The following is a 27,545-nucleotide window of genomic DNA, read 5'->3' as shown; positions in this document are numbered from 1 at the left end:
CAGTCTGTGATGTGCCCCAGGTATGCCCGGTCTCAGCAGTGTGTTCTTGGTACATGCACCTAGCATGCCTGTTCTCAGTGCCACACCCAGAGGCCAGGGTTTCCCCACATGGGGCAGGGAGAGGGTCTTTGATAGCTCCCCCAATCCCATGAGAGATGGGAAGGAGAGGGCCCAGACACCCCTAGGGTGTCAGGCCTCCTCCAGATCTTGGCCCATAATGAGGGAGGGGATCAGACTTCTATAGAAGGGCAGGGCCCCCCAAGATCCTGCCTCATCCTCTGCCATTTACCCCCATTTCCATCTTCCAAGTGTCCCAAGGCTCCAAACTCACCTACCACCCATCCCTGTTTATCTCCCCTCACCTCCCAGCAAGTATTTGCATGTCTGATTTAAAAACAAAACCACACTGCCAGACACTGATTTCAGCAACATGCCTTCAAACCTTTTCCTGATTTCTGCCCTCCGTGGGATCTCAGCTGACTCTGCCTGGTTGAGGCAGAATTAAAGCCTCTGTTTAGCCCTTTGAGCTAAGCTGCGGCACTGAGATTTTCCACACTACAGATCCTTTTGTCTTCTCTGTGCATGTTCACTGGAATCTGTTTGGCTCATGAGCAGTTGGCACATGCCGAAAATGCGAACCTGTGATGAAACCATTCTGAATTTGGCTCCCACAGAGGGGCAGTGGGTGCCACAGACTAGTTGGGATTAATTCTCAAGAAACTGAGACTCTTGTGCCAGGATCAGAGCCCTGGTTTGATCCCCCAGGACTGGGCCAAAAAAAGATGGGTAGAATATAGTGACCTTTTTAAAAAAAAAAAAAAAAAAAGCTGCTCTCCCCACCCCTGCCTTCAGGGAGCTGTATCTCAGGAATCTTTGTCAACCCACATTTGGGTCACCAAAGCTAGCCCATACCCCTATGAGGCACACTGCATTTTAGGGCTATGTGAATAACTGCAGATTCCAAGAGTCCAGCTTTAAACAGAAAGCTGGTCTTAACCTTCACTCCAGCCAACCTGGCTGTCTGCTATGTCATCCCCCTTGGTGGCCTCTCTAGAGTCCGTGGTGGGTGGGTTCTCTGCCCCTTGCTCGTGTTCCACAGGGCAGAAACCAACCAATTGTCCAAGAAAAGAGCAATCCCTGCTCCATCGTCCAAGCCAGCCACCCGTGAGGGGAGAGTGTGCCTCAGTCCCAGGGATCCGGGGCAAAGGGTGTAGGGCAGAAGCATCAGAGATCAGTCACGTTGATGGCATCCCTTGGGGCACATAGAGGGTTTGTTGGCAACCAGCTTTTGGGTCATTGTGATGCTGAATGTCAGCAGTGAAGCAAGTTTTGAATATCGCGGTGCCCTAATGGCAGGGGTGGATATGCTGATGCTTGGTTGTGTGACATGAGCACTAGCCTGTAGCTTTGGAGCTGGAGTCTGTTGTTGTGCTGGCCAGGCCCAAGGGGCAGAGTTAAGGTTAAGCATGCACCTTTACCTCTGGCATTTCTTGACCCCTCTGCTTTCTCAGGTGTCTGCCATGGTCTCCTTGTTTAATTGTTTGCACAGAATTAATGCCTGGAATCACCCAGTGGCCTGGTCAGGGTCCCTTTTCCCTTTGCCTGTAGAGCTGATCTGAAGGAGCCAGAGCCTGGCTTTCTCTCTCCCTGGCTGTGATTGCTGTTCAGGGAAACAGCCAAGGCGGGCAGCGGTGCTTCTAGTCTCTAGGGGCCCTGGCTGACTCAGAGCAGCATTGCTGTGCTCTGTTGGAGCACCTGTGGGGGAAGTTTGGCTTTCAGATCCAGTGTATGCTTTCCCACAGAGGGGCAAGCCATGTCTCTTGCATCCAGAGCTTGGCTGGGGTGTGTGAAGTTGCTGGTAAGGTTTGAGTCTGCGGTCCCGATGCAGCCTGGTCCTTCTGGGCACCATTGGCAGAAATGCTCCTTCCCAGAGCACCAGGCTTGATGACTGTAGCCCAGGAAGAAGGCTAGAGGGGGCAGGGCAGCTCTCTTACCAGTGATGCCTTTGGTGCCCCCAGGGCCTTGCTTTACTTGCAGGAGCTGGCCGAGGAGCTGACATCGGTGTACCAGCCTCTGGCTTCCAACAAGGGCCCCCAGGAATCAGAGTCCGACAGTTCGAGGAAGAAGCGCCGGAGCAGAAGGAGGAAAGAGGAGGAGACTGATGATGATGACCTCTCTCGGGATGTGGACTTTGTGCCCTCAGAGGAGGTGCTGCTGCAGGCAGCAGAGGAGGAGGAGGAGGAGGAGAGTGACGTCCTGCTCAGTGAGGTCTCTGAGTCAGAGCCAGAGGCTGTCCGAGGCCGCACCCCGAGGATGCTGTCAGCAGGGGTAACAGCATCCTCTTCGCCTTGCCCCATTGTCACACCAGCCCTGGGTTAATGTTGGGGAGGAGTGGGCTGGCCACTGAGCCTTGATATGCACACATGCTCAAACCCAACATGCGCACGCGCGCACACACACACACACCCCGCCGTGTATATGGGGCAGAGCGGGGAAGGGAGTCAGTCAGCTCCTGAGCTCTGAATCCTAAAGTGGACACCCTCCCCCTGGCTGTATAGAGCATGGCAGTTGGGGAGGGAAGCAGTCCCTCCGAGTGCTGGGGGGGGGGGCGGCTCAGACATGGTATGGAGGCAGAGCTGCCCGTTTAAAGGGACTCGAACTCCCTGTTTGAAGATAGGGCCTAGGACTAGCAGGGAGCCGCTGGTCCCCCGAGGTCGCAGGCAGCCCCTTTGTGAGTTTGTCAAGCTCCATCTTAAAGCCAGAGAGGTGGTTTGCTCCCACAGCTTCTGTTGGGAATCTGTTCCCGACCCTCCCTCCGATGGTCCAAAACTTTCTCCTCTCCAGCCTCAGCATGTTCATGGTCAGCTTATCCCTGTTTGGTCTTGTGCCAGCATTGGCCTTTAGCTTCAGCGGCTCTCCCCTGTCTTGGACATTCCCCATGCTGTATTCCTTGGGAGCAGTCAGATGCCCCCCCAGCCTATGTTTTGCTAGGGTAGTCAACGTTCTGCCAGCCTGCTCCCATAAGAAGGGCCCTGCGTTCCGCTCATCAGCCTAGCAGCTCTTCTCTGCGCCTGCTCCCGTCTGAGTTCCTGTCTTGCACACGGGTAAACAGAGCTATACATGATGTTCCAGATGAGTTGGCAGTTTTTCAAAGGGACACTGTTAAGGGCCCAAAAGCAAGTTATTCCAATGGTTAGGAAAGATAGAAAATGTGGCAAAAGACCACCTTGGCTTAACCACGAGATCTTGCGTGACCTACAAAATAAAAAGGCGTCATATAAAAAATGGAAACTAGGTCAGATTACAAAGGATGAATATAGGCAAATAACACAGGAATGCAGAGGCAAGATTAGAAAGGCAAAGGCACAAAATGAACTCAAACTAGCTATGGGAATAAAGGGAAACAAGAAGACTTTTTATCAATACATTAGAAGCAAGAGGAAGACCAAGGACAGGGTAGGCCCACTGCTCAGTGAGGAGGGAGAAACAGTAACGGGAGACTTGGAAATGGCAGAGATGCTTAATGACTTCTTTGTTTCGGTCTTCACTGAGAAATCTGAAGGAATGTCTAATATAGTGAATGCTTACGGGAAGAGGGTAGGTTTAGAGGATAAAATAAAAAAAGAGCAAGTAAAAAATCACTTAGAAAAGTTAGATGCCTGCAAGTCACCAGGGCCTGATGAAATGCATCCTAGAATACTCAAGGAGTTAATAGAAGAGGTATCTGAGCCTCTAGCTATTATCTTTGGGAAATCATGGGAGACGGGGGAGATTCCAGAAGACTGGAAGGGGGCAAATATAGTGCCCATCTATAGAAAGGGAAATAAAAACAACCCAGGAAACTACAGACCAGTTAGTTTAACTTCTGTGCCAGGGAAGATAATGGAGCAGGTAATCAAAGAAATCATCTGCAAACACTTGGAAGGTGGTAAAGTGATAGGGAATAGCCAGCATGGATTTGTAAAGAACAAATCGTGTCAAACTAATCTGATAGCGTTCTTTGATAGGATAACGAGCCTTGTGGATAAGGGAGAAGCGGTGGATGTGATATATCTAGACTTTAGTAAGGCATTTGATACAGTCTCGCATGATATTCTTATAGATAAACTAGGAAAGTACAATTTAGATGGGGCTACTATAAGGTGGGTGCATAACTGGCTGGATAACCGTACTCAGAGAGTAGTTATTAATGGCTCCCAATCCTGCTGGAAAGGTATAACAAGTGGGGTTCCGCAGGGGTCTGTTTTGGGCCCGGTTCTGTTCAATATCTTCATCAACGATTTAGATGTTGGCATAGAAAGTACGCTTATTAAGTTTGCGGACGATACCAAACTGGGAGGGATTGCAACTGCTTTGGAGGACAGGGTCAAAATTCAAAATGATCTGGACAAATTGGAGAAATGGTCTGAGGTAAACAGGATGAAGTTCAAAAAAGATAAATGCAAAGTGCTCCACTTAGGAAGGAACAATCAGTTTCACACATACAGAATGGGAAGAGACTGTCTAGGAAGGAGTATGGCAGAAAGAGATCTAGGGGTCATAGTAGACCACAAGCTTAATATGAGTCAACAATGTGATACTGTTGCAAAAAAAGCAAACATGATTCTGTGATGCATTAACAGGTGTGTTGTAAACAAGACATGAGAAGTCATTCTTCCGCTTTACTCTGCGCTGGTTAGGCCTCAACTGGAGTATTGTGTCCAGTTCTGGGCACCGCATTTCAAGAAAGATGTGGAGAAATTGGAGAGGGTCCAGAGAAGAGCAACAAGAATGATTAAAGGTCTTGAGAACATGACCTATGAAGGAAGGCTGAAGGAATTGGGTTTGTTTAGTTTGGAAAAGAGAAGACTGAGAGGGGACATGATAGCAGTTTTCAGGTATCTCAAAGGGTGTCATCAGGAGGAGAGAGACAACTTGTTCGCCTTAGCCTCCAATGATAGAACAAGAAGCAATGGGCTTAAACTGCAGCAAGGGAGATTTAGGTTGGACATTAGGAAAAAGTTCCTAACTGTCAGGGTAGTTAAACACTGGAATAGATTGCCTAGGGAAGTTGTGGAATCTCCATCTCTGGAGCTATTTAAGAGTAGGTTAGATAAATGTCTATCAGGGATGGTCTAGACAATATTTGGTCCTGCCATGAGGACAGGGGACTGGACTCGATGACCTCTCGAGGTCCCTTCCAGTCCTGGAGTCTATTAGTCTATGAGTCTATGGGGTCTTTACAAATGCTGTACACAAGGGCATTATTATTTTCTTATCTCTGCTAGTGGTACCTCCCCTCTGAAGTCCTAGGGTTGTACAGCCACATCAAATTGATGGCTCACAGTCATCCTGTGATCCACCCATGCGCCCAGGTCTCTGCTGAGTCCCCATTTTATAGCATAAACTCTTGTTGTTTATCCCCACCTTGCACTTGGTACTATTGAATTTCACTCCAGTTGTCAAGGTCATCCAGTTCTTTTTATGTAATATTCTGATCCTCCACTGCATTGGCAGTGCCTCCCAACTTTGTCTCATCAACACAGTTCATTAGCGCACTCCTGGTTTTGTGCAAAAGTCACTAATGAAAAGATTTGAAAGATCAGTTCCAAGACTGATCCTTGAGGAACTCCCCTAGTATCCTCCCTGTAGCCTAACTGTTCTCCTTTCAGCACAACCCATAAAAGAGGGTAAAGGGTTATAAAATGTAGATGATGTTTCTGTGGAGTAGGCCAAGTGTGTGACAGTAGGTAAGTGTGGGTTGTTCCTATGCAGCACAGTGCAAAGGGGGAGTGTGAGTATGTGTGTGATGAACCTATTGGGGCAGCACTCAGAGGCAAGTGTCCGGTTGAGAGGCCATGTCCCATAACCCTCTCTTTCCTGGTTTTCACAAGTTTTGAGTTTTGCTGAACTCAGCGTTCTAGAAGGGCAGGATATACCACTGTCAGCTGCAGCTCTGCATGCATGAAGGCTTTGGTCAGTGAATTTCCTAGTTTTTTTTTTATCAGGAGAAGTGATGTGGGTAGGAGTTAGTGGTCATTTAGGTAGTGGTCATTACATAAGTGTGAAGTCCAGACGCTGCTGTGGCCAGGTAATGAAGGGGATAACCTAAGTCTTTCATGGTGCTCCTCATCATTGTTTCAAGGAGGGAAAAATCATTATCCCCATTGTATAGATGCGGAAACTGAGGCATGGAGAGTTGGCTGTTACTCATCAGGTCAGTGGCGGAGCTGGGAATAGAGCCCAAGCTTTGAGTCACGGTCCACTGTTCTCATCACTGGCCCACACGGTTGCTATGTGACTCATAATTCCCATCTCCCCCCCCCCATCCCCTTTGCACTTAGTTACAGTGGACCAGGCGTAATGGTCATGCTTTGAAATGCTTGTAATGTGTAGTTCCCAGCCCGGCTGGGAGGAGAAAGCCCAGCCATGGGCTGTGTCCCAAGAATGTGACAGCTTTATTACATGGTGGTTACGGGAATTAAGCATGTGAGAGAAGATTGGTGTGTGTCTCTCTGTCCCCCAAGTAACACCCCCCACACTTCCCAGTTCCCCCTCCTCCCCTTCCCATCCCTTTAAGTCATTAGTGCGTGAGAAGCCAGTGGTGTACAGAAAGCAGCAATCAGTCAGCACTGGGGAATCCTGAAAGCGTAGGAGGTTCTGAGCAGTGTGAAGTGTCCCATTCGGCCCAGTGTGATGGGCTCAGCTGAAGGGAGACAGAAAAAGCCAAAACCTATAGCTCTGCTGTGCACTGCACCATTGCTTGAAGTTCTTTGGAACCAACTCCAGGACACAGCCCCAAGATCAGAGCTGCCAGACCTCAACATCCTACCAATCACATGGTGCAGGAGCTGGCGTTCCCCAGATGACCTGATCCTGACTGGGCATCACATTCATCCCAGTGGCTGTTCCCATCCCCACACTTCCTGCTTCAGAAGCCTGTGATGTGCAGCAAGTACGCCCAGTCTCAGCTCTCACCTTGGTCTCAGCGGTGTGCTCTAGGCTCATGTGCCCGCCATGCCTCTTGGGAGCTCCCCACCCAGGGGACCAGGACCTCCGACATGCTGGCTCATATGGGGCAGGGAGAGAGGCTGAGATCGTGGCTGGAGTGGGGCTCTGCTTTCCTCCAGGAAGCCAAAGCCATCAGATCGCAAGAGGGAGGCAGGGACATCCTCAGAGTAACCATGTTCCCCTGCTCATATGGGGGGAGAAGCCACTCCCCCCCCAGATCGCAGCACACACAGGAGATTAGGGAGAGGGCTTCAGGCCCTCCAGATCCTGGCTCATGTGAGGGGGGCGGGGGCTGGGAGGACCCTCTAGAAGGGCACAGAACCCTTGGATCCTGATGTACAACAGGAGGGGGGAGAATGAGGGCTGACAGGTGCCCTGCCCCTATTCTCCCTCACCCCTTTCCCAAGTCCTAGGCCAATCCTCCCAAATCTTCACCCCCTCACCTGAGCCTTCTGATATTTCCCCCACGCCCCTTCCCAGCAAGCAGATGCGAGTCTGGTTTTTTCCAGAGTACTTTGCTTACATCCCTGGAAAGAAAGGTGTAAGCTACATGCTGTCTTCTCGGCCTCTTCAGTGACTGCCCTCTGGGATTAGACCTGCCCTCGGGTGGCTGGGTCAGGATCAGAGGCTGCTGCTTAGCCCTGGGGCTAGGGTGACCAGATGTCCCGATTTTATAGGGACAGTCCCAATATTTGGGGCTTTTTTTTATATAGGCTCCTATTACCTCTGACCCACTGTCCTGATTTTTCACACTTGTTGTCTGGTCACCCTACCTGGGGCTCTGCAGCTACTGAGAGACTGCTGAGGCTGCAGGCCCTCCTGTTCCTCTGTCCACAATTACTGGGTGTGATCTGTGCTGCTCTGACATCGCAGGAGTGCTAAACAGGCTGGGGACTGCGGCCCCTTTTAGCAGTGGTGAGAGGCGCTTCCAAGGGTAACTCTTTGCCAGGACCAGAGCCCTGCTTTGAGTCCCAGCTCTGGCCCCAAAAAGTTGGCAGAACGTGGCAACCCTAACAAAAGCCCTTGTTGTCCTGGGGGGGCTGAGTCTCAGGAGCCCCTTTGTCCAGGAATCCAAGGTGTGGGGGCACTATACCTGCTCCCATCCCCAGGAAGCACCCTGACTTTCCGGAGAGTCTGCAGGAGTCAGCATTAACCAGAAAGCTGGTCTGCACTGGGATTGTAGTGCAGGGGGTGGCCTGTTGTACGAAGGCAGGTTTGCCAGTCCCAGGGGTTCAGAGGTTCTACCTGGTCTGGAGCCGATAGGTTAATTACAGATCCTTGCTACCAGACTTGCTGGTTTGCACTGGGACAGTTCTTCCTGTCTGCTGGGTTGGCAGTTCTGGGGCTGACGCTGGCCAAGGCTGAGGCTGGGGTGTGGGCACGCACCTGCTGGTCCCTGCAGCTGGCCAGGACGGGCTGCACTTCTCCAGCTTGCCGCAGCCTTTGTGCTCCAACCAAGCCAGCAGGCTGAGCAGGGGCTAACGGCAGACACGGCCCTGGAGAGGGAGGGAGGGAGGGTAGGGGCTCCATGGGATGGCTGCATCCCCCTGCTTTCAGGGGTTTTGGGGGTGGGTGGAGGGTGTGTTTTGGGGCTGCATCTGGGTCGTGAGTGGGTTGGTGGAGGGCAGGAACTAGCTGGGGCTAATGGCATGGGTGTCTGGCCTGGGCTGGGACATCTCTTTGGTATGGCTGGATACCTAGCTCCTGGCTCTAACCCTGCTTTCTCCTATGCTCAGAAGTCCAAGCCCCAGTGCCGAGGGCTTGCTCCCAATGGCTTCCACAACTCCATCATGGCCCCTGTGTGGAAGTGTCCCAGCATCACCCGCAGCCTGTGAGTATGGCCACACTCATGCAAGTCTAGGGCGGGTGCTGAGAGGTGAGCACCTGGCCCTGGGGCTGTGACATGCTGGGTGACACGCACAGCTTGCTGGGCTGGTGTGCTGGAGGGGCTGCAGGCTGTCTCTCCCAGGGGTCTTTTGGGTGGCAGGACCTGCCTGCCTGGGGTGGCATGGGTAAGGCTCCCTTGCCCCGCAGTCTGGGGCAGCAGGGCTGGGTGCATCAGCCTCTCTCAGGTGACTTGAGAAGGGGCAGGGAGCCCTTGGCAGAAGGATCCCTGGAGTAGTGAGTTTCAGGAGTGAGGGACGGGGGCCAGGCTGGGCTTGAATTCCCCACTGTCTTCCTGCCCCAGCCTGCAGCCCCTGCCTTTAGCCTGGGCGTATAGCAGCAGGGAGAGCAGCCAGGCAGGGGGCATGTGGGGTTCTGATGCCTTGTGCTCTGCAGGCGAGACCGGCACTACTCCTCCTGGGAATTCCCCGACTGGCTCCCTTCTACGCGCAAGTGGACATTTCTCTCGGAGAGGTAGGAGAATGGTCTTCCGCAGGCCAGGGCAAGTCTGGGCATAGGGTGGTCCTGGCCTGGGGGCTGGAAATGGAGCAGTGGGTAAGGGGTGAATGCACAATATAGAGGCAGCTCCCTACACTGACCTCAGTGGTTGGCAGGTGTCCAATAATATAAGAGGGCCAGGCCGGAGCCCCCGGGGAGGGGGGTGCCGAGGGCCAGGCCAGAGCCCCAAGCCAGGTTTGTTTCCCACATCAAGTCCTTGAGAGAGGAGACAGTGGCTGCTCATTGCTCTCCTTTTGCTCCTTCAGCGAATGTGCCCAGTACCTGCCGGGGGAGATGAAGTCTCCCCTCTTTTCCATCCAGCGGGAGGGCATCGAAGAAGATGGTGTCCTGTACCGCATCAACAGGTATAGCCCAGCCCCAGGGTCGCTGTCCAGAGCTGGGTCTGGCAGCTGGAGAGCTGTGCCTACTCCAGTATGGCTTGCTGGGCCTTGGCAACAACCCAGAGCGGCTTCTGCCCCTGAGATCTCGCTCAGCCACTGCCCGGTGCTGATGGGAATCGGGGCCCCTGGCATCAGGACCAGCGGAGCCTGCAGTGCGCTCTGTCCCTCCTTACAGCTTCCCTTTGCAGTGTACCCCGGGCGTTGATGCAGGGGCCTGGGTCCGTGTCCAGGCAGGGCTCCCACCCCCAGAGCGTGGCTTGATTATGGCACAGTGTCGGGGCAGCCTGCAGCTCCTCTGCCTTGCTCTGCCCTTAGCTGGTCGTGCCTCATGCCCTGCCGCCTGCTTGGTACCCATGGCTCCCATTCCCCCCGGCAGGTTCAACTCCCTGCAGCCCCACGAGGAGCGCCTGGACGTGTCTTTCTTTGTGGGTGGCCCGGTGTGGGCCATGGAGTGGTGTCCGTGTCCAGAGGGCTCTGCCGCCCCCCAGTATGTGGCGCTCTACTGTAACAAGGGCATGGACGAGAAGCACAGCTTGGCCGAGCTCCACACAGGCCCTGCACTGCTGCAGCTCTGGGCTCTGGGCATCCTGCAGCCAGAGGCAGGGTGAGTCATGTGGGGGAGAGGCTCCGGGAGCACAGAGCCTGGGGGGTGGTGCAGGGTGTTGGGGAGTGCAGAGCCCTGGGGTGGGGGGTGATTGCAGAGCCTGGGGGCTGGTGCAGGGTGGGGAGGAGTACAGAGCCCTGTGGGGGCGAGCGCAGAGCCCTGGTGGAAGGGGAGTTGGGGTGGTGAGCCCACAGCCTGCAGGGGCGGGAAGCGCAGAGCTCTGGGGGACAGAGTAGGAGGGCGAGCCCAGAGCCCATGGGAAGTGGGGGCAGGCAGGTGAGCCCAGAGCTGTGCGGGGTGGAGGGTGGGGGCAGAGTTGGGGTGGCGAACCTACAGCCTGCGGGGGTGGCAAATGCGTAGCTCATGGGAGTGGAGCAGGGCTCCCTCTCCCTGCCCCCCATGGGAAGTGGGCCTGGGGCCTTGCCCTCCTGGGGCACATGGCCGTGCCCTGCACAGGCCGTCACTCACTCCAGGCCCTGGGAGCTCAGTGGCTCCGTTCTGGGCAGAGGCCAAGGCTGAGCACTCTGGGAAACCATGGCCCAGCTGCCCAGGAGCTGCTCTGCAGGGGAGGGCATGATTCACCTTCTTGGTCGCGGCTGGAGGATTGGCCCTGGGTGGCAGAGCCAGTGGCTGCAGAGCTGTGCTGGGCTCTCCCTGTCTGCTCCATGTGCCCTGGGGCTGTGCCGCAGCTGTGCCCCTGTGCGGGTGGAGGGGGGCTCCTGACACCCACCAGCCAGGCCCCCCCAACTTGCCTCTGCCTGCAGCTCTGCCACCAAATCCCGACTGGCCTACGCCATCGCCACTGACCACGGCTGCATTTGGGACATGAAGTTCTGCCCCAGCGGAGCCTGGGAGCCGCCCACCACCTGCAGGAAGGTAGGAGTGTGGCGGAGCAGGGAGGAGGCTGGGTCTGCCTGCACAAAGGCTCTGGGGACGGCCCCTGCAGTGGGCCCCACAGATATGGATCCTGCCCCCTCCAAGCAGTCTGTAGGGTGGCTGCAGCCCAGCACAGAGCCATGCCCACGGATTGCACCTGCCCCTGGTCACAGAATGGAACCATTGCACTGCAGCCTCCCAGCATGGCCCGGCAGGGGGTGGGGTGCCTTGGGTAAGTCTCCCCAGGAGCCTGAGCCTAGCTCCTTCAGCCTGCGCGTCTGTTCCTCCAGCCCCCTCAGATGAGCCGGCTGGGCCTCCTGGCAGCAGCCTTTTCTGATGGCAAAGTGCTCGTGTACAGCCTCCCGCACCCCGAGGGCCTGATCACCCACAAGAGAGCCCAGGTAAAAGGTAGGAAGAGCCGTGCCGCGGGGTGGGGTGGGGTTGGGTTGGGTTGGGGGTGACAGTACAGAAACCCTGGCGGGGCAGTGCATGGGGCTCTGGAAAACCCCTGAGAAATGCAACGCCCAGGGCCCCACTCATGGATCCTGGGCCTAGTGTTAGCCTCAGGGCACCCCAAAGCAGCCATGCGGCTCCCTATGTCAGCCGACGCTCAGCTATGTGGCCTGACACAGGAGCTTCCTAGCCCTGGTGGGGCCCAGGACGGTTCTCGCACCACACTGCACGGTGCCCTGCTGGCAGACTGATCCCTGGTGGGGCCTGGCTGTCCTGCCGAGGTTCTAGTACCGGGCCCTGCCGGCAGACTGATGCCTGGTGGGGCCTGGCTGTCCTGCCGAGGTTCTAGTACTGGGCCCTGCCGGCAGACTGATGCCTGGTGGGGCCTGGCTGTTCTGGTGAGGTTCTCGCTATGGGCCCTGCTGGCAGACTGACCCCTTGTGGGGCCCGGCTGCTCTAGGGAGGCTCTCGCACCGCGCCCTGCCTGTAGACTGATTCCTGGTGGGGCCCGGCTGCTCTAGGGAGGCTCTCGCATCAGGCCCTGCCGGCAGACTGATTCCTGGTGGGGCCCGGCTGTCCTGCCGAGGTTCTCGCACCGGGCCTTGTCTGCAGACTGATCCCTGGTGGGGCCCGGCTGCTCTGGGGAGGCTCTCGTACTGTGCCCTGCCGGCAGACTGATCCCTGGTGGGGCCCGGCTGTTCTGGCGAGTTTCTCGTACTGCACTCTGCACTGGTATTGGAGTTCCTCGCCTGCCAGCTGTGCATTGAGCAGCGTGACTACCCAGGCAGCCTCAGGTTTGTTTGTATGCATGCAGCATTTGGGTTTGGTAACAGTTGGGGTCTTGACGTTCCTGCTATGGTGTGGCGAACTGGGAATGTTCTTAATGTTTTCTCTGAATACTGTTCTGGTGCCTCAGTGTCCCCTATTCAGTTCTTAAGTATCTAGGTGTTGGGATAAGGGTGTATGGTTGCTGCAGAGCAGAGGGCCAGTGCACCTAAATGCCTGGCACTCTGTCTCCTAGCAACTGATGGCCTGGGCCCCTCCTCTGCAAAGGTGCCAGCTGAAGGTGTTGGAGACAAAGGAATCAGGTGACCTCCTGGCCTGGGAAAGGGGCTGAGCAGAGAGGAGAGGCTGGAGGGGGTTGTTAGTCTGGAGCTGGCTGGGGACGAGGAGGGAAGTGCAGACATAGGGGTCTGGCTCACTGCCTCCCAGAATGGACCGGGCCGAGGGGTCTGGTTCGCTGTACCTACAAGCTCTGTTTTAGACCCTGTTCCTGTCATCGAATAAACCTCTGTGTTACTGGCTGGCTGAGAGTCACGTCTGACTGCAAAGTGGGGGTGCAGGACCCTGTGGCTTCCCCAGGACCCCGCTGGGGCGGACTCACTGTGAGAAGCGCACGGAGGGGCAGAGGATGCTGAATGCTCCAAGGAGAGACCCAGGAGGTGAAGTCATGTGAGCTTCTTGCCCAGAACAAGTCTGCTCCAAGGGAGAGGAGGCTCCTCAAAGTCCTGATTGACTTTGTGGGGAGCAGTTCCAGAGCATTGCCCAGGGACTCCGGGACATATGGAGTGTGTATCAGAGAAGAGAAGTTCAAGCCACGCACTCCGCCCTTGGAGTGGAAGTGGGAGGCTGCTTCTGGGCAAGTTCACTCCAGTCTGGGCCCATCCCGGTAAATGGCCTATCTCCGGCACAGAGCAGCTGTCCTTAAATTGCTGAGAGCTCTGTTGGGCCAGAGGAGCAAAGCTGTCATCTGCGGTCTTTGTCCAGAGCGTCAGGCAGTCCAGCTTCCTGGAGCCCAGGCCATGCAGTGCTTTCAGGAGAAGGGCTGAGCCCTGGGACTTGATTTGAAAAGCCTGGGAAGCCGGCGTAGAGAGCAGAGATGGGGCTGAAAGATCGGCGGTAGCTATGGTGCTGAGGAGACCTGCAGCATTCTGAAGGAGTTGGCAGCTCCATGGCCAGGTCCATTGCGCTGCTGTAGCCCACCCGAGAGGGGTGACAGAGGCAGGGTCTTCATCTGCCGGGACGGGGCCGGGCTCGGAGCCGGCCGGAGGTGGGCGGCGGCGGCGCTGCCGGGACGGGGCTGGGCTCGGAGCCGGCCGGAGGTGGGCGGCGGCGCTGCCGGGCCGGGGCCGGGCTGGGAGCCGGCCGGAGGTGGGCGGCGGCGCTGCCGGGTCGGGGCCGGGCTGGGAGCCGGCCGGAGGTGGGCGGCGGCGCTGCCGGGCCGGGGCCGGGCTGGGAGCCGGCCGGAGGTGGGCGGCGGCGCTGCCGGGCCGGGGCCGGGCTGGGAGCCGGCCGGAGGTGGGCGGCGGCGCTGCCGGGCCGGGGCCGGGCTGGGAGCCGGCCGGAGGTGGGCGGCGGCGCTGCCGGGCCGGGGCCGGGCTGGGAGCCGGCCGGAGGTGGGCGGCGGCGCTGCCGGGCCGGGGCCGGGCTGGGAGCCGGCCGGAGGTGGGCGGCGGCGCTGCCGGGCCGGGGCCGGGCTGGGAGCCGGCCGGAGGTGGGCGGCGGCGCTGCCGGGCCGGGGCCGGGCTCGGAGCCGGCCGGAGGTGGGCGGCGGCGGCGCTGCCGGGCCGGGGCCGGGGCCGGGCTCGGAGCCGGCCGGAGGTGGGCGGCGGCGGCGCTGCCGGGCCGGGGCCGGGGCCGGGCTCGGAGCCGGCCGGAGGTGGGCGGCGGCGGCGGCGCTGCCGGGCCGGGGCCGGGCTCGGAGCCGGCCGGAGGTGGGCGGCGGCGGTGCTGTTGGGTGCTGCTGTGTGAGAGCTCAGCGTGGAATCCACCCCAGGCTGGGAACTGACCTGACCCTCGCCCATGGAGATGGCCCTGGGGCTAGATGGCCTCAGCCTGTGTCGGGGGCGCTGGAGTCAGCTGTTCTCCAGGCCTGGGACCATCTCGATGATCGTGGGGGCTGGAATGTGGGAAAGGGCAGACAGGGAGGTGGTGCTGGAGCCCTGGCATCAGACCAGCTAACCTAGCAGCTGCAGGTGGCTTTGGGAAGGGCCCAAGGGAGACCTGGTCCTTGTGGCGCACGGCCAGGGAAGGGTTGAGGGGAGAGGCCGTTCCTAGTGCTGCTCGTTGGGTGCCTCCCTCCAGCAAGGACTCAGCCCACTTCAGCGCATTCCCTTGGACCTGTCCACCTCTCTCAGGCCAGCCAAGCATGCCCTGGGCAGCAGGTTGAGTGCTGGCGAGGGGACGCAAGACAAGAACGGGTGTCTGGCCTCTGTCCGCTGACAGGCGGGAGCCAGCCATCAGCAGCTCTAGGGCTGTTTGCCATTTCTCCATGAGCTAGCCCAGCCTGGTTGTGCCCCTTGGCTGCCTGTGGGGCATATCTCCTCCCCGCCTGGCCTGGCAGACTCTCCACCAGCCTGGCCACGCTCACTTGTTCAAAGGGTCAGGCTGGGTGCTGCACAGAGGGGAGCTGGGCCAGGCCAGGTGGTAGGGGGTGTGCCCCGGGAGGCTCTGCCCATGGCAGGTGTCTGGCTGATGCCCATGTCATGTTAGCACCAGGCCCCTCATTTGACGCATTGCGCCTCCATAGCGCCCGCTGGACATGCTGCAGCCTGGCCGAGGCCTCCCTGCCAGACAGTGAGAGCCAGCGACGAGCTTAGAACATGCCTGGGAGCCCTGCAGCAGATAAGGCAGTGCCCACCCCACACGGGCAGGGCGAGGGCTCTGAGCCTGCCTGCCGAGGGAGCTGCCAAGGTGAACAGGCTGATGGGGAGCTTCCCACTTAGGTCCCCACCTGGCTGGGTGGGAGAGCAGGCAGGCCAGGCACCTGGAATGGTGCTGGTGAGGTGCAGCTATTCCTCGTGGCCACCAGAGGGTGCTACCATCTGCAGGCTGGGAGGTGCAGCTCTGCCGCATGCTCCGGCTGTGGGGTGCCCCACTCGGAGCTGCCCTCAGGGGGTTGGGGGCAGGCTGCTGCCCGGGGAGTCGAAGCGTGAGCTGAGTTGGGGAATGGGGGCCTGCCTTAGGGGATGGGAGAGCTGGGGGGCTCCTCCCCCTCCTCCTTGGGCTGGGAGGGGCCTCTGTGCTCTCAGCTGAGTCTGTCAGTAAGGAGGCTCGTCCCTGGGGGCTGGGTGTGATGGATGGCCGGTGCTGTGCTCGCTCAGCCTTGGCCTGTGTCTCCTGCGCTGGCTCTGTAACAATGTGAATCCCAGCCCACTCGCTCCTCCGTGGGGCAGGCCTGTGCCAGGGCACTAATCAGCATCTGCAGCCCCACACCCTGAAACCGCTCCAGACACCAGGCTCTGCAGCAGGGTGGGGACTGGGCCCTGCTCCTCTGGCAAAGCCCCTGTAGTTTGGAGCATCCCCGCTGTACCCCCAGGCATCCAGCTACAGCGGGTTCACCCTTTGCCTCCTGGTTTGATACCCCGGGGCTGGCAGGCGAATCCCTGCTGGCACAGTGCCCCCTTTGTGAGGTGGGGGCTCCCCTCCTGCCCTGCCAGCTGGCTTGGTGCTGCCGGAGCACAGTGCAGACAGCTCTGGGCTCAGCGTGGGGGAGCTATCCCAGCCCAGCTGCCATGGCCTAGGGCCTGCTGGTGCTGGAGATCCCCAGGTCAACGTGAACTGTCCTCCCTCTGCTCCATGCACCCCCCATTTCAGGGGCTGTGGGCAGAGAGGCCACTCCCCCTCACAGTGTCTCCATGGGTACTCCTCACCTCCCCCCCGCCTAACTGGCCATCTGTAATTGAAGCACCCGAGAAGATGCATGACTGCTCTGTGCAGTAATTGAAGTGCCTGTCCACTGCCTGCCCTGCCTGGCAGGTCTGAGCAGGAGGAATGGAAGGCACATGCTGCAGGGAGGGGCTGCTTGACCTGCTGATCTCTCGGGGATCTGCTCCCCCTGCCTCCTTGGGGTGGGCTGCTGCCTGTGTCTGGAACACTGGAGTGGTTTGAGAAGCCCTGTACTGTGGGGTGGCTTCATTACCCATGCCAGGGGTTTCCTGCTGTACCGGACAGACTGGGGAGGGGTGCATGGCAGACTGTCGGATGGCTTGGGAGTGAGACACAGGGCACCTAGCCCACTGCCAGAGTTGGGGTGTGGGAATGTTGTGTCTGGTGGGCAGGTTGGCACTGTGTGGCTTGGCCCAGTGGACAGGCTGTGATGGCAGGAGGGGTCCCGGTGGGTTTGTTTGGGGGGTGGCACCTCAGTTCAAGTCACTGGGCAGCTATTGGCAGGACGAGCTGCACAAGGGAAAGCCATAGGCCTGGTCCCATATTATCAGACTCCCACCCCGGCCCCAGTTTGCCCTATCGGTAGCTGAGTGTCCTGTGCCCAGGCCCAAGGGTGAAGCTGCCATCTCTGCCTCACCCACAGAGTTGGGAATTTGTGAATGGTGCGCATGGCAGTGACTCCCTGGCCTAGGGACTGCTACTCTGTGGGGGCAGAAAGGGTGAAAAGCTGCTCTGGGGCAGAGCCGGAGACTAGGCGTTTGTGTCACATAGTTGGGCATTAAGGACTGGCTAGAGCCAGCCCACGGCAATGGAGGATCCATACAGGCAGTATGAGGCCCAAGGACTGATCCGATCCAGGGGAAGTTCTGGGGGCGGACTGTGTGAAGTCTGCAGGAGGCTGGCCCGGGACTGACAGACACAACTTACTCAAGAATGAATGGACGGTGATGTGATTCATGGCGATCATCTGGGTTTATGGGAAATAGATTCTGTCCAACTAACTTAATCTATAGATGTTACTAAGCGCTTACATGCTTGGCTGATAATGGTAATAGCATTGACCTGATACACTTAGGGTTCTCTAAGGCATTTGGCTTGGCATGACATTTTTTATTAAAAAAACGAGAATGATGTAAAATGAACCTGTCTCACAGTAAATGGATTAAAAACTGGCTAAGTGGTAGGTCTCAAAAGGTAATTGAAGATGGGGTGTGATAAAGTTCCTCCTCTACCTTGGTGAGTCCTGCCCTTATTGGTGGACTTTCTTAACCTTAGAGATCTTCCTGTGTTGGATCAGGACTGCAGCTGTCTAGAGTGCCTTCTGGAACAGCTACACAACAGCTACAATTCTCTGGGCTACTTCCCCGTGGCCTCCTCCCAACACCTTCTTTGTCCTCACCACAGGACCTTCCTCCTGGTGTCTGATAACGCTTGTACTCCTCAGTCCTCCAGCAGCACGGCCTCTCGCTCCCAGCTGCTTACACACACCTCATTAACTGGAGTGAGAGCCTTTTTATACCAGGTGTCCTGATTAGCCTTCATTCATTCTAGTGACTTCCCAATTGGCTACAGGTGTCCTAATTAGCCTGCTTTCCTTGATTAGCTCTATAAAGTTCCTGAGTGTTCTGGAGTAGTTGCTGTTATCTTACCCAGGAAAAAGGGACCTGCTTAACCTGGAGCTAATGTATCTACTTTCGACTACTCTCTTGTAGCCATCTGCCCTGACCCTATCACAGGGGGTTCTCATTATCAAGTGAGTTTGTTTCCAGTGGGGTCCCACAGGGATGGGGTCTTGACTCTACACTATTTAACAGTTTTATCAATGACTTGGAAGAAAACAAAACCAACACTGACAAAGATTTCAGATGACCCAAAGATTTGGGGGTGTGGTGAATAACGAAGAGGACAAGTCAGTGACACAGTGGTCTGAATCCCTTGGGACGCTGGGCACAAGCAAGCACTGTACGTTTCAGTACGGCTAAATGTAAATGTACCACTTGGAATAAAGGATGCGGGCCCCAGTTACAGGCTGAGGGACTCTACCCTGGGTGTCATGGTGAACAATCAGCTGGTCATGAGCTTCCAGTGTAACACTGGCCAGAAGGGCTAATGCCATCCTGGGAGCATAAACAGGAGAGTCTTGAGTAGGAGCAGAGAGGTTATTGTACCTCTGTTTGGCACTGGTGCAACTGCTGCTGCATCCAGGTCTGGTGCCCACAGTTCAGGAAGGATGCTGATAAATTGGAGAGGAGCCAGAGAAGAGGCATGCGAAGGACTGAAGGTTTAGAAAGCCTGCCTTATAGTGATTGAGCTTCTGGAGACTCTTTAGTTTAATAAAGACAAGGTTAAGGGGTGACTTGATTGCAGACTATGCCCCTACATGGGGAACAAAGATTTAATAATGGGCTACTCAGGCTAGCAGAGACAGAAAGCTGAAGCCAGCCGCATTCAGACTGGCAATAAGGTGTAAATGTTTAGCAGGGAGAGTCATTAACCATTGGAACAAGTGACCAAGGATCCTGATGAATGCTCCATCGCTGCCAATGTTTCAGTCCAGATCGGCTGTTTTTTTAATAAGCTCTGCTCTAGGAATCCTTGTGTGGCAGATCTCTGGCTGGTGGGAAACGTGGTCAGATTAGCTGCCCACAAGGGCTTTTCAGGCCTCGGAATCTAGGAAAAGGGACAGACACAGTAAACCAAGGCAGTCCTGCAGCAGCCTGGCTCCAGGGAGCCCTGGGACTGGCCAGGCTGGACCATGTTAAATTGCAGCAGGGCAGGTTTAGGTTGGACATTAGGGAAAATGTCCTAGCTGTCCGGGTGGTTAAGCACTGGAATAAATTGCCTAGGGAGGTTGTGGAATCTCCATCCTTGGGGATTTTTAAGAGCAGGTTTTACAAACCCGTCAGGGATGGTCTAGTCCTGCCTTGAGTGCAGGAGACTGGAGTAGGTGACCTCTCGAGGTCCCATCCAGTCCGATGATTCTGTGTCTTTACCTTTGGTTCCTTGGCCAACCGAAGGACTTCCCCACTCTGTGCCAGGGGGCTGATAGACCTGCTCTGGGTGCCTGCTGCCGCTGCAGGTACTTGTTGGGTGCATGAGTCCCTGAAGAGTGGAAAGTCTCTGACCAGGCATCTGGCTCAGCTGGGCTGAGCTCCTAGGTTAAAACAGGGAGGGCTGGAGCCCAGAAGCTGTCTCGGAGGGTTGGAGGCTGTGTGGCCTGTCCCCAAGGAAGAGTGGGACACACACACACATACACCCCTTCTGATCTGGCACGCGGAAGGGGTTCCTCTGAGGAACAGTTAAAAGCTGGGTATGGCACAGATCCTGGAGATCCAGGACACCCCCGCCGCCACTAGTCCCAGAAAGTCTGGGGTCCTTCAAAGCAAAGTGCCCACGGTGCCCTTGTGCTGGCTGGCAGGATGAGCCCAGGGCCACCAGGAGTCCCACGGAGGGGAAGCCCTGGGAGCCCTGCTATCCTTACCAGCTGCTGCCTCTGAGCTGGCTGGGGAGGCAGAGGCTCCTGACACAAGGGTGGGGCTTCAGTTAGGGGTCACCACTGCGCCAGCCAGCCCTGTCTCAGGAGCAGGGTCCATGCCAGCCTGTGTGCCCTGCATAGGCAGCTGCACCAGTGGTGGGGGTCCCGCTGCCCTGCCTTTGAGCCCAGCCAAGGGCATGGATAAACCTGCCAAAGGGGCGGGCAGGCCCTGCGAGTGCTCTGGCTGGCTTGCCTGCAGCCAGCTGGCCAGGCACTGTGCCCAGCTCAGCGAAAGGTTCTGTGCAGCCCTGGAGTAACTGGCCTGATAGGCCACGTACCTGTCTGATGGGGCTGCCCAGCGACTAATGGTGAAGGCAGAGCTGCTAGATTCATAGACTCTATGGCCAAAGGGACTATGTAGTGTGACCTGCTGGATAACACGGGCCGGGGGACCTCACCCACTTTTTCCCCAGCATTCAGGGCAGCCATGCTCAATGTGATGCCTTCAGTGGGTGGAGAATCCACCCCTGCCCTTAAGAGCTTGTCCTGACGTTTCAACACCCTCCCTCATCTGGCATCAGCGTCCTGCTGTGGGTTCTTGAGCTGTTCTCAGCTGCATTGAAAAGCCTCTTGGAGCTGGGATTTTCTCGGCAGATAGGGGCTAGGACCCCATGCCCACGATCAACTCCCCTTTCCGTCTTTGCTCAGTGATCAGATCGGGCTCTATCCATCTCACTGCACAGTGCTTCCTCCAGCCCTCACATCCCAGGCCACAAGCTGCCAGGCCCAGGACAGTGTGTGGACCCTTAGGGACTAGCACCTTTCACCTGGGCTGTGGGGCAGCCTCACCCAGCTCAGCTGGTCCTTGGCACAGCTCCTGCCCTTTCTGACTGTCCTGCTCTCTCCTTCCTCCTAGGTGGGCCCTTCCCAAAGCACACCATCTGCAAGGTGAGTGTCTGCTGGTGCAGGCGCACTTGGCCCAGCCCGTGCCCCCGTTCCTGGCAGCCCTTCACCCCCACCACACTCTCTGCCCCTGTGGCCTAGGACTGCAGGGGGAATCTTCGTCGCTAGGGGACACTAGTGCTGAGCTCCAGCAGGGCTCCTGGCCCCTGGGCAGTGTGGGGCTGGGAGGTGGAGTGGGAGCAGCACAGGGCATTTCCCCCTGTGGGGGCCCAGTCTAGCAGGGAGATTGGAGTTGGGTCCTACAGAGCACTAGCCCTGGTGGTTGTGCAGCTCATGGTGTTGCATGATGCCTGGTCCCATGGGGCTGGCACCATGGGTGTGGGGGCTGATGAGGGGGCCTGGATGGGCTGGCTAGCACCAGGACCCTGTTAATCCAGGCCATGTCCTTGGCACCCGCAGGTGCAGTGCATCGCCACCCTGCAGGTTGGCTCCATCCAGGCAGGGAACTCTTCTGAGTGTGGCCAGTGCTTCAGCGTCTCCTGGGTGCCTTCCAAGCCCCACCAGCACCTGGCAGCCGGCTTCTACGATGGTGAGTCGGCCTCCTGTTTGGCACTAGGACGGGCAGGGACAGGGTGCCAAAGAGGCTGGGTGGGATGCCTGGCAGGGCAGGAGGATGGGCAGGGAGGTGACAGGGTGGGAAGGGGACAGGGCGTGGCTGCAGGGTGGAGTATTACCTGCACAAAATACTCTAACGGCGCCCACCTCCCCCCGTTCCTGGGGTCAGGGGTCACCTTACGCTCTAGGCACCCGCCCTCCCCCCGTTCCTGGGGTCAGGGGTCACCTTACGCTCTAGGCACCCGCCCTCCCCCCGTTCCTGGGGTCAGGGGTCACCTTACGCTCTAGGCACCCACCCTCCCCCCGTTCCCAGGGTCTGGGGTCACCTTACGCTCTAGGCACCCGCCCTCCCCCTATTCCCCGGGCTCAGGTGTCACCTTACGCTCTAGGCACCCGTCCTCCTCCCGTTCCCAGGGTCAGGGGTCACCTTACGCTCTAGGCACCCGCCCTCCCCCTATTCCCCGGGCTCAGGTGTCACCTTACGCTCTAGGCACCCGTCCTCCTCCCGTTCCCAGGGTCAGGGGTCACCTTACACTCTAGGCACCTGCCCTCCTCCCGTTCCTGGGGTCAGGGGTCACCTTACGCTCTAGGCACCTGCTCTCCCCCTATTCCCCGGGCTCAGGTGTCACCTTACACTCTAGGCACCCGCCCTCCCCCCGTTCCTGAGGTCAGGGGTCACCTTACGCTCTAGGCACCCGCCCTCCCCCTGTTCCTGAGGTCAGGGGTCACCTTACGCTCTAGGCACCCGCCCTCCCCCCGTTCCTGGGGTCAGGGGTCACCTTACGCTCTAGGCACCCGCCCTCCTCCCGTTCCCAGGGTCAGGGGTCACCTTACGCTCTAGGCACCCGCCCTCCCCCCGTTCCCGGGTCAGGGGTCACCTTACACTCTAGGCACCTGCTCTCCCCCTATTCCCCGGGCTCAGGTGTCACCTTACGCTCTAGGCACCTGCCCTCCCCCTGTTCCCGGGTCAGGGATCACCTTACGCTTTAGGCACCCGCCCTCCCCCCGTTCCTGGGGTCAGGGGTCACCTTACGCTCTAGGCACCCGCCCTCCCCCCATTCCTGGGGTCAGGGGTCACCTTAAACTCTAGGCACCCGCCCTCCTCCCGTTCCTGGGGTCAGGGGTCACCTTACGCTCTAGGCACCTGCTCTCCCCCTATTCCCCGGGGTCAGGTGTCACCTTACGCTCTAGGCACCCGCCCTCCCCCCGTTCCCAGGGTCAGGGGTCACCTTACGCTCTAGGCACCTGCTCTCCCCCTATTCCCCGGGCTCAGGGGTCACCTTACGCTCTAGGCACCCGCCCTCCCCCTGTTCCTGAGGTCAGGGGTCACCTTACGCTCTAGGCACCCGCCCTCCCCCCGTTCCTGGGGTCAGGGGTCACCTTACGCTCTAGGCACCCGCCCTCCCCCCGTTCCTGAGGTCAGGGGTCACCTTATGCTCTAGGCACCCGCCCTCCCCCCGTTCCTGAGGTCAGGGGTCACCTTACGCTCTAGGCACCCGCCCTCCCCCCGTTCCCAGGGTTAGGGGTCACCTTATGCTCCAGGCACCCACCCCGACCCCGTTCCCGGGACTCAGATGTCACCTTACGCTCTAGGCACCCCCCTCGACCCCGTTCCCAGGGCTCAGGGGTCACCGTATGCTCTAGGCACCCGCCCTGCCCCCGTTCCCGGGACTCAGGTGTCACCTTACGCTCTAGGCACCCGCCCCACCCCGTTCCCCGGGTCAGGTGTCACCTTACACTCTAGGCACCGCCGCCCCAGACCCCCCCCCCTCGCCCCGTTCCCGGGGCTCAGGGGTCACCGTACGCTCTAGGCACCCGCCCCGACCCCGTTCCCAGGCTCGGGGTCACCTTACGCTCTAGGCACCCGCCCCGACCCCGTTCCCAGGCTCGGGGTCACCTTACGCTCTAGGCACCCGCCCCGACCCCGTTCCCAGGCTCGGGGTCACCTTACGCTCTAGGCACCCGCCCCGACCCCGTTCCCAGGCTCGGGGTCACCTTACGCTCTAGGCACCCGCCCCGACCCCGTTCCCAGGGCTCAGGGGTCACCGTACGCTCTAGACACCCGCCCCCACCCCGTTCCCAGGCTCGGGGTCACCTTATGCTCTAGGCACCCGCCCTCCCCCCGGGCTCAGGGGTCACGTTACTCTCTAGGCACCCGCCCCAGCCTGTTCCCGGGGCTCAGATGCAACCCTGCGAGTTTACAGGGTCTTTTCCAGTGAAAGAGCCTTACACAGTAATATCCTTATCCTCTGTTTATTAACAATCACCCAAACAAGAACGCACACGCTACACATACAATGCTCACCACTCCCAGTAAGACAGATGAACTTTTCTTGGGGGCCAGTCAGGATCTGGTCATCTGGGGAATTCCACTTTCTACATGGTGTCATTGGCAGAGGGTTGAGTTCTGGCAGCCCTGATGGGGCTGTATCCTGGAGTTGCTTCCCAAAGAACTGCCTTTTGGATCCTAATTTGTATAGTGAAACTTGAGTTCTGCTTAGCTCTACCTTAACCAATCATTTTACTAACCAATCCTAATATATTGTAAAAACAATTTTCTAGCCAATTATACCGCACCACCTTAATTAATTTACACCTAGCAAAATTAGTTATGTAACTGACAGAAACAATCCAAGAACCAGACAGAGATCATACATCAGACAAACAATCGGGAAGTGGGGCCCATAATGACAGAACATAAAGAAGTGAGGATTTCACAACCACAGCTATTGAGAAGTGATTTCTTGCCAGAGAGAATGCTAGCAAACTACGTTTTTCTTTCACCATCTTAAGAGCTGTTTCTTTATCTGGTGATAGTGGGTGCTATTAGACCAGGATCTCCTCCTCAACAGCCTGATATTACATTTTCAATGTCATTAGATGGGATGTGACTTCCTGCTTAGCTCGTGGCTGCTGCTCTTCTAATATGGCTGCAGACCTTACAGGAGGGCGATTGGGTGGGGCAGGCACTGGAGGGCCTGGGTGGTGATTGGACGGGGTGGGCACAGGGGCCCTGGAAATGCCTACCTTCAACTACCTGCTCAGGAGCCACAGGTGCCCGCCCAGCCCAGATACACAGTGCTGGGCTGTTGCTCTCTCGCCCTTGCCCAGCCCATGAGCTGTCCCGGCCCCAGCAATGCAGCAACCTCGGTCTGTTCTGCCCCTGCCTGTCAGAGCCCAATTCTGAGTAGTGGCAGAGGCTGCAGGTTGGGATTGAGGGGCCTCGGCAGAGGGAGGGCTGGGATAGTGGGGGGCTGTGGGTTATGAGAACATAAGAATGGCCATACAGGGTCAGACCCAATAGTCCATGTAGCCCAGTAGCCTGTTTTTCGACAGTGGCCAGTGCCAGGTGCTTCAGAGGGAATGGACAGAATGGGGCAATTAGCCCAGGATCCATCCCATCTCATCAGTCCCAGCATTTGGCAATCAGAGGCTTAGGCGACACCCAGAGCCTGGGGTTGCATCCTGACCATCTTGGCTAATAGCCATTGATGGACCTGTCCTCCATGAACTAATCATAGACTATCAGGGTTGGAAGGGACCTCAGGAGGTATCGAGTCCAACCCCCTGCTCAAAGCAGAACCAATCCTCAGACAGATTTTTGCCCCAGATCCCTAAATGGCCCCCTCAAGGACTGAACTCACAACTCTGGGTTTAGCAGGCCAATGTTCAAACCACTGAGCTATCCCTCCCTCCCTGTGCCTGGGCTTTGTCAAGCCTGACCTTAAAAACCTCTAAGGAAGGAGATTCCACCCCCTCCCTAGGGAACCCATTGCAGTGATTCACCACCCTGCTAGTGAAATAGTTTTTCCTAATATCCAACCTAAACCTCCCCCACTGCAACTTGAGACCATTGCTCCTTGTTCTGTCATCTGCTGCCACTGAGAACAGTCTAGATCCATCCTCTTTGGAACCCCCTTTCAGGTAGTTGAAAGCAGCTATCAAATCCCCCCTCATTCTTCTCTTCTGCAGACTAAATAATCCCAGTTCCCTCAGCCTCTACTCATAAGTCATGTGCTCCAGCCCCCTAATAATTTTTGTTGCCCTCCGCTGGACTCTTTCCAATTTTTCCACATCCTTCTTGTAGTGTGGGGCCCAAAACTGGACACAGTACTGCAGATGAGACCTCGCCAGTGTCGAATAGAGGGGAATGATCACGTCCCTCACTCTGCTGGCAATGCCCCTACTTATACAGCCCAAAATGCTGTTAGCCTTCTTGGCAACACGGGCACACTGTTGACTCATATCCAGCTTCTCGTCCACTGTAACCCCTAAGCGCTTTTCTGCAGAACTGCTGCCTAGCCACTCGGTTCCTAGTCTGCAGCAGTGCATGAGATTCCTCTGTCCTAAGTGCAGGACTCTGCACTTGTCTTTGTTGAACCTCATCAGGTTTCTTTTGGCCCAATCCTCTAATTTGTCTAGGTCCCTCTGTATCCTGCACTACCCTCCAGCGTATCTACCACTCCTCCCTGTTTAGTGCCATCTGCAAACTTGCTGAGGGTGCAGTCCACGCCATCCTCCAGATCATTAATGAAGATATTGAACAAAACCGGCCCCAGGACCGACCCTTAGAATCATAGAATATCAGGGTTGGATGGGACCTCAGGAGGTCATCTAGTCCAACCCCCTTGGGGCATTCCGACACCAGCTACCAACTAGACATGGAGCCATTGATCACTACCCGTTGAGCCTGACGATCTAGCCAGCTTTCTAGCCACCTTATAGTCCAATCATCCAGCCCATACTTCTTTAACTTGCCGGCAAGAATACTGGGGGAGACCATATCAAAAGTTTTGCTAAAGTCAAGGAATAACACATCCACTGCTTTCCCCTCGTCCACAGACCCAGTTATCTCCTCATAGAAGGCAATTAGGTTAGTCAGGCATGACTTGCCCTTGGTGAATCCATGCTGACTGTTCCTGATCACTTTCCTCTCCTCTAAGTGCTTCAGAATTGATTCCGTGAGGACCTGCTCCATGATTTTTCCAGGGACTGAGGTGAGGCTGACTGGCCTGTAGTTCTCCTTCTCTTTTTTAAAGATGGGCACTACATTAGCCTTTTTCCAGTCATCCGGGACCTGCCCCGATCGCCATGAGTTTTCAAAGATAATAGACAAGAACTAGATAATCTATGCGGCTCCTGCAGCAAGCCAACCCAGCCAGGCCCCTGCAGGAGGCTTGTCCTGTGTCCCATCCAGCTGCAACGCTCCCGGGGCGGATCTGCAGTGGCACCAGCCGCCTGGCCAGACAGGAACCATGGATCAGCCACCTGCCAGCCCCTAGCACTGAGAGGCTAAAGTGGAGCCATAATGCAGCCTGGTCAGTGCCAGGCCAGAGCTTGCTGTCTTGGCTCTCTCTGTCAGTCTCCTTGTTTGTTGTCTGAGGTGTGTGTGCTGTCTGAGAGCCAGAGCTCAACACAGCCACCAGACAGGTCTTGTCTGTCTTCTCTGCACCCAGCCATGCTCAGTTGCCACAGCTGAGTGTCACTCTGCGCTCAGCGGGGTTCCTTTGGGCACTGCAGGGCCAGCCGTGCCAGTGGGTGGCTCCTGGCAGCTGAGTCTCAAATCCCCCAGCTGATGGAGCTCAGCTGTTCTCAGTGGTACCTGATGACAGAACAAGGAGCAATGGTCTCAAGTTGCAGTGGGGGAGGTCTAGGTTGGATATTAGGAAACACTATTTCACTAGGAGGGTGGTGAAGCACTGGAATGGGTTCCCTAGGGAGGTGGTGGAATCTCCTTCCTTAGAGGTTTTTCAGGCCTGGCTTGACAAAGCCCTGGCTGGGATGATTTAGTTGGGGATTGGTCCTGCTTTGAGCAGGGGGTTGGACTAGATACCTCCTGAGGTCCCTCCCAACCCTGAGATTCTATGGGCCAGGGCTTGAGGAGAAAATCGGTCTCTCCGCCCTGCCACTGGGTGACTGTCTGGGCTGGCTACAGGGCACACGCCCCATGCTGGCTCGGGGTTCTATGCTTAATTTCACCCACCCATTATCAGTGCGAACTCCTCAGGCACAATCCCAGCTTCAGCACGGAGGTACAGCCAGTGCTTGGGGCTCTCTGCTCTGTCTTGTGGGCCTGCTGGCCCCTTACTCCAATATTCAGGTTATTCCCAGCCCCAAAGCACCAGTCCCTCACCCCAGTCTTCGGTCCCACACCAACGATGCTTGTAGCCAACCCTGT

General features: G+C 57.3%; 1 protein-coding gene and 1 long non-coding RNA gene across 7 annotated transcripts in view; one reads left to right on the top strand and one right to left on the bottom strand.

The window, feature by feature from the left end:
• The window catches only part of GTF3C2 (general transcription factor IIIC subunit 2), a 41,888-nt gene that overhangs the window by 7,547 nt on the left and 6,796 nt on the right, over nt 1-27,545 (top strand). For all 6 annotated transcript variants that reach the window (XR_007774141.1, XR_007774140.1, XR_007774142.1 and 3 more), the window contains exons 3-11: nt 2,019-2,328; nt 8,727-8,821; nt 9,271-9,348; nt 9,639-9,737; nt 10,150-10,377; nt 11,142-11,253; nt 11,544-11,661; nt 20,766-20,797; nt 21,212-21,341. Coding sequence is in view for 3 of the 6 variants with exons in the window: in XM_050951666.1 (XP_050807623.1) it covers nt 2,019-2,328; nt 8,727-8,821; nt 9,271-9,348; nt 9,639-9,737; nt 10,150-10,377; nt 11,142-11,253; nt 11,544-11,661; nt 20,766-20,797; nt 21,212-21,341 (1,202 nt within the window). In the remaining 3 variants the exon portion in view is untranslated. The remainder of the gene's footprint in view (nt 1-2,018; nt 2,329-8,726; nt 8,822-9,270; nt 9,349-9,638; nt 9,738-10,149; nt 10,378-11,141; nt 11,254-11,543; nt 11,662-20,765; nt 20,798-21,211; nt 21,342-27,545) is intronic.
• On the bottom strand, nt 21,502-22,791 carry LOC127050140 (uncharacterized). The gene is made up of 3 exons (XR_007774143.1): nt 22,698-22,791; nt 22,097-22,146; nt 21,502-21,643 (listed from the first exon to the last, which is right to left on the bottom strand). It is a non-coding gene; the product is annotated as an uncharacterized LOC127050140 (long non-coding RNA).

The sequence above is a fragment of the Gopherus flavomarginatus genome, chromosome 4 (assembly GCF_025201925.1).
Source record: "Gopherus flavomarginatus isolate rGopFla2 chromosome 4, rGopFla2.mat.asm, whole genome shotgun sequence".
Classification (NCBI taxonomy): Eukaryota; Metazoa; Chordata; order Testudines; family Testudinidae; genus Gopherus; species Gopherus flavomarginatus.
The sequence above is the reverse complement of the archived record's forward strand: the minus strand, read 5'-3'. Positions and strand labels throughout refer to the sequence as shown.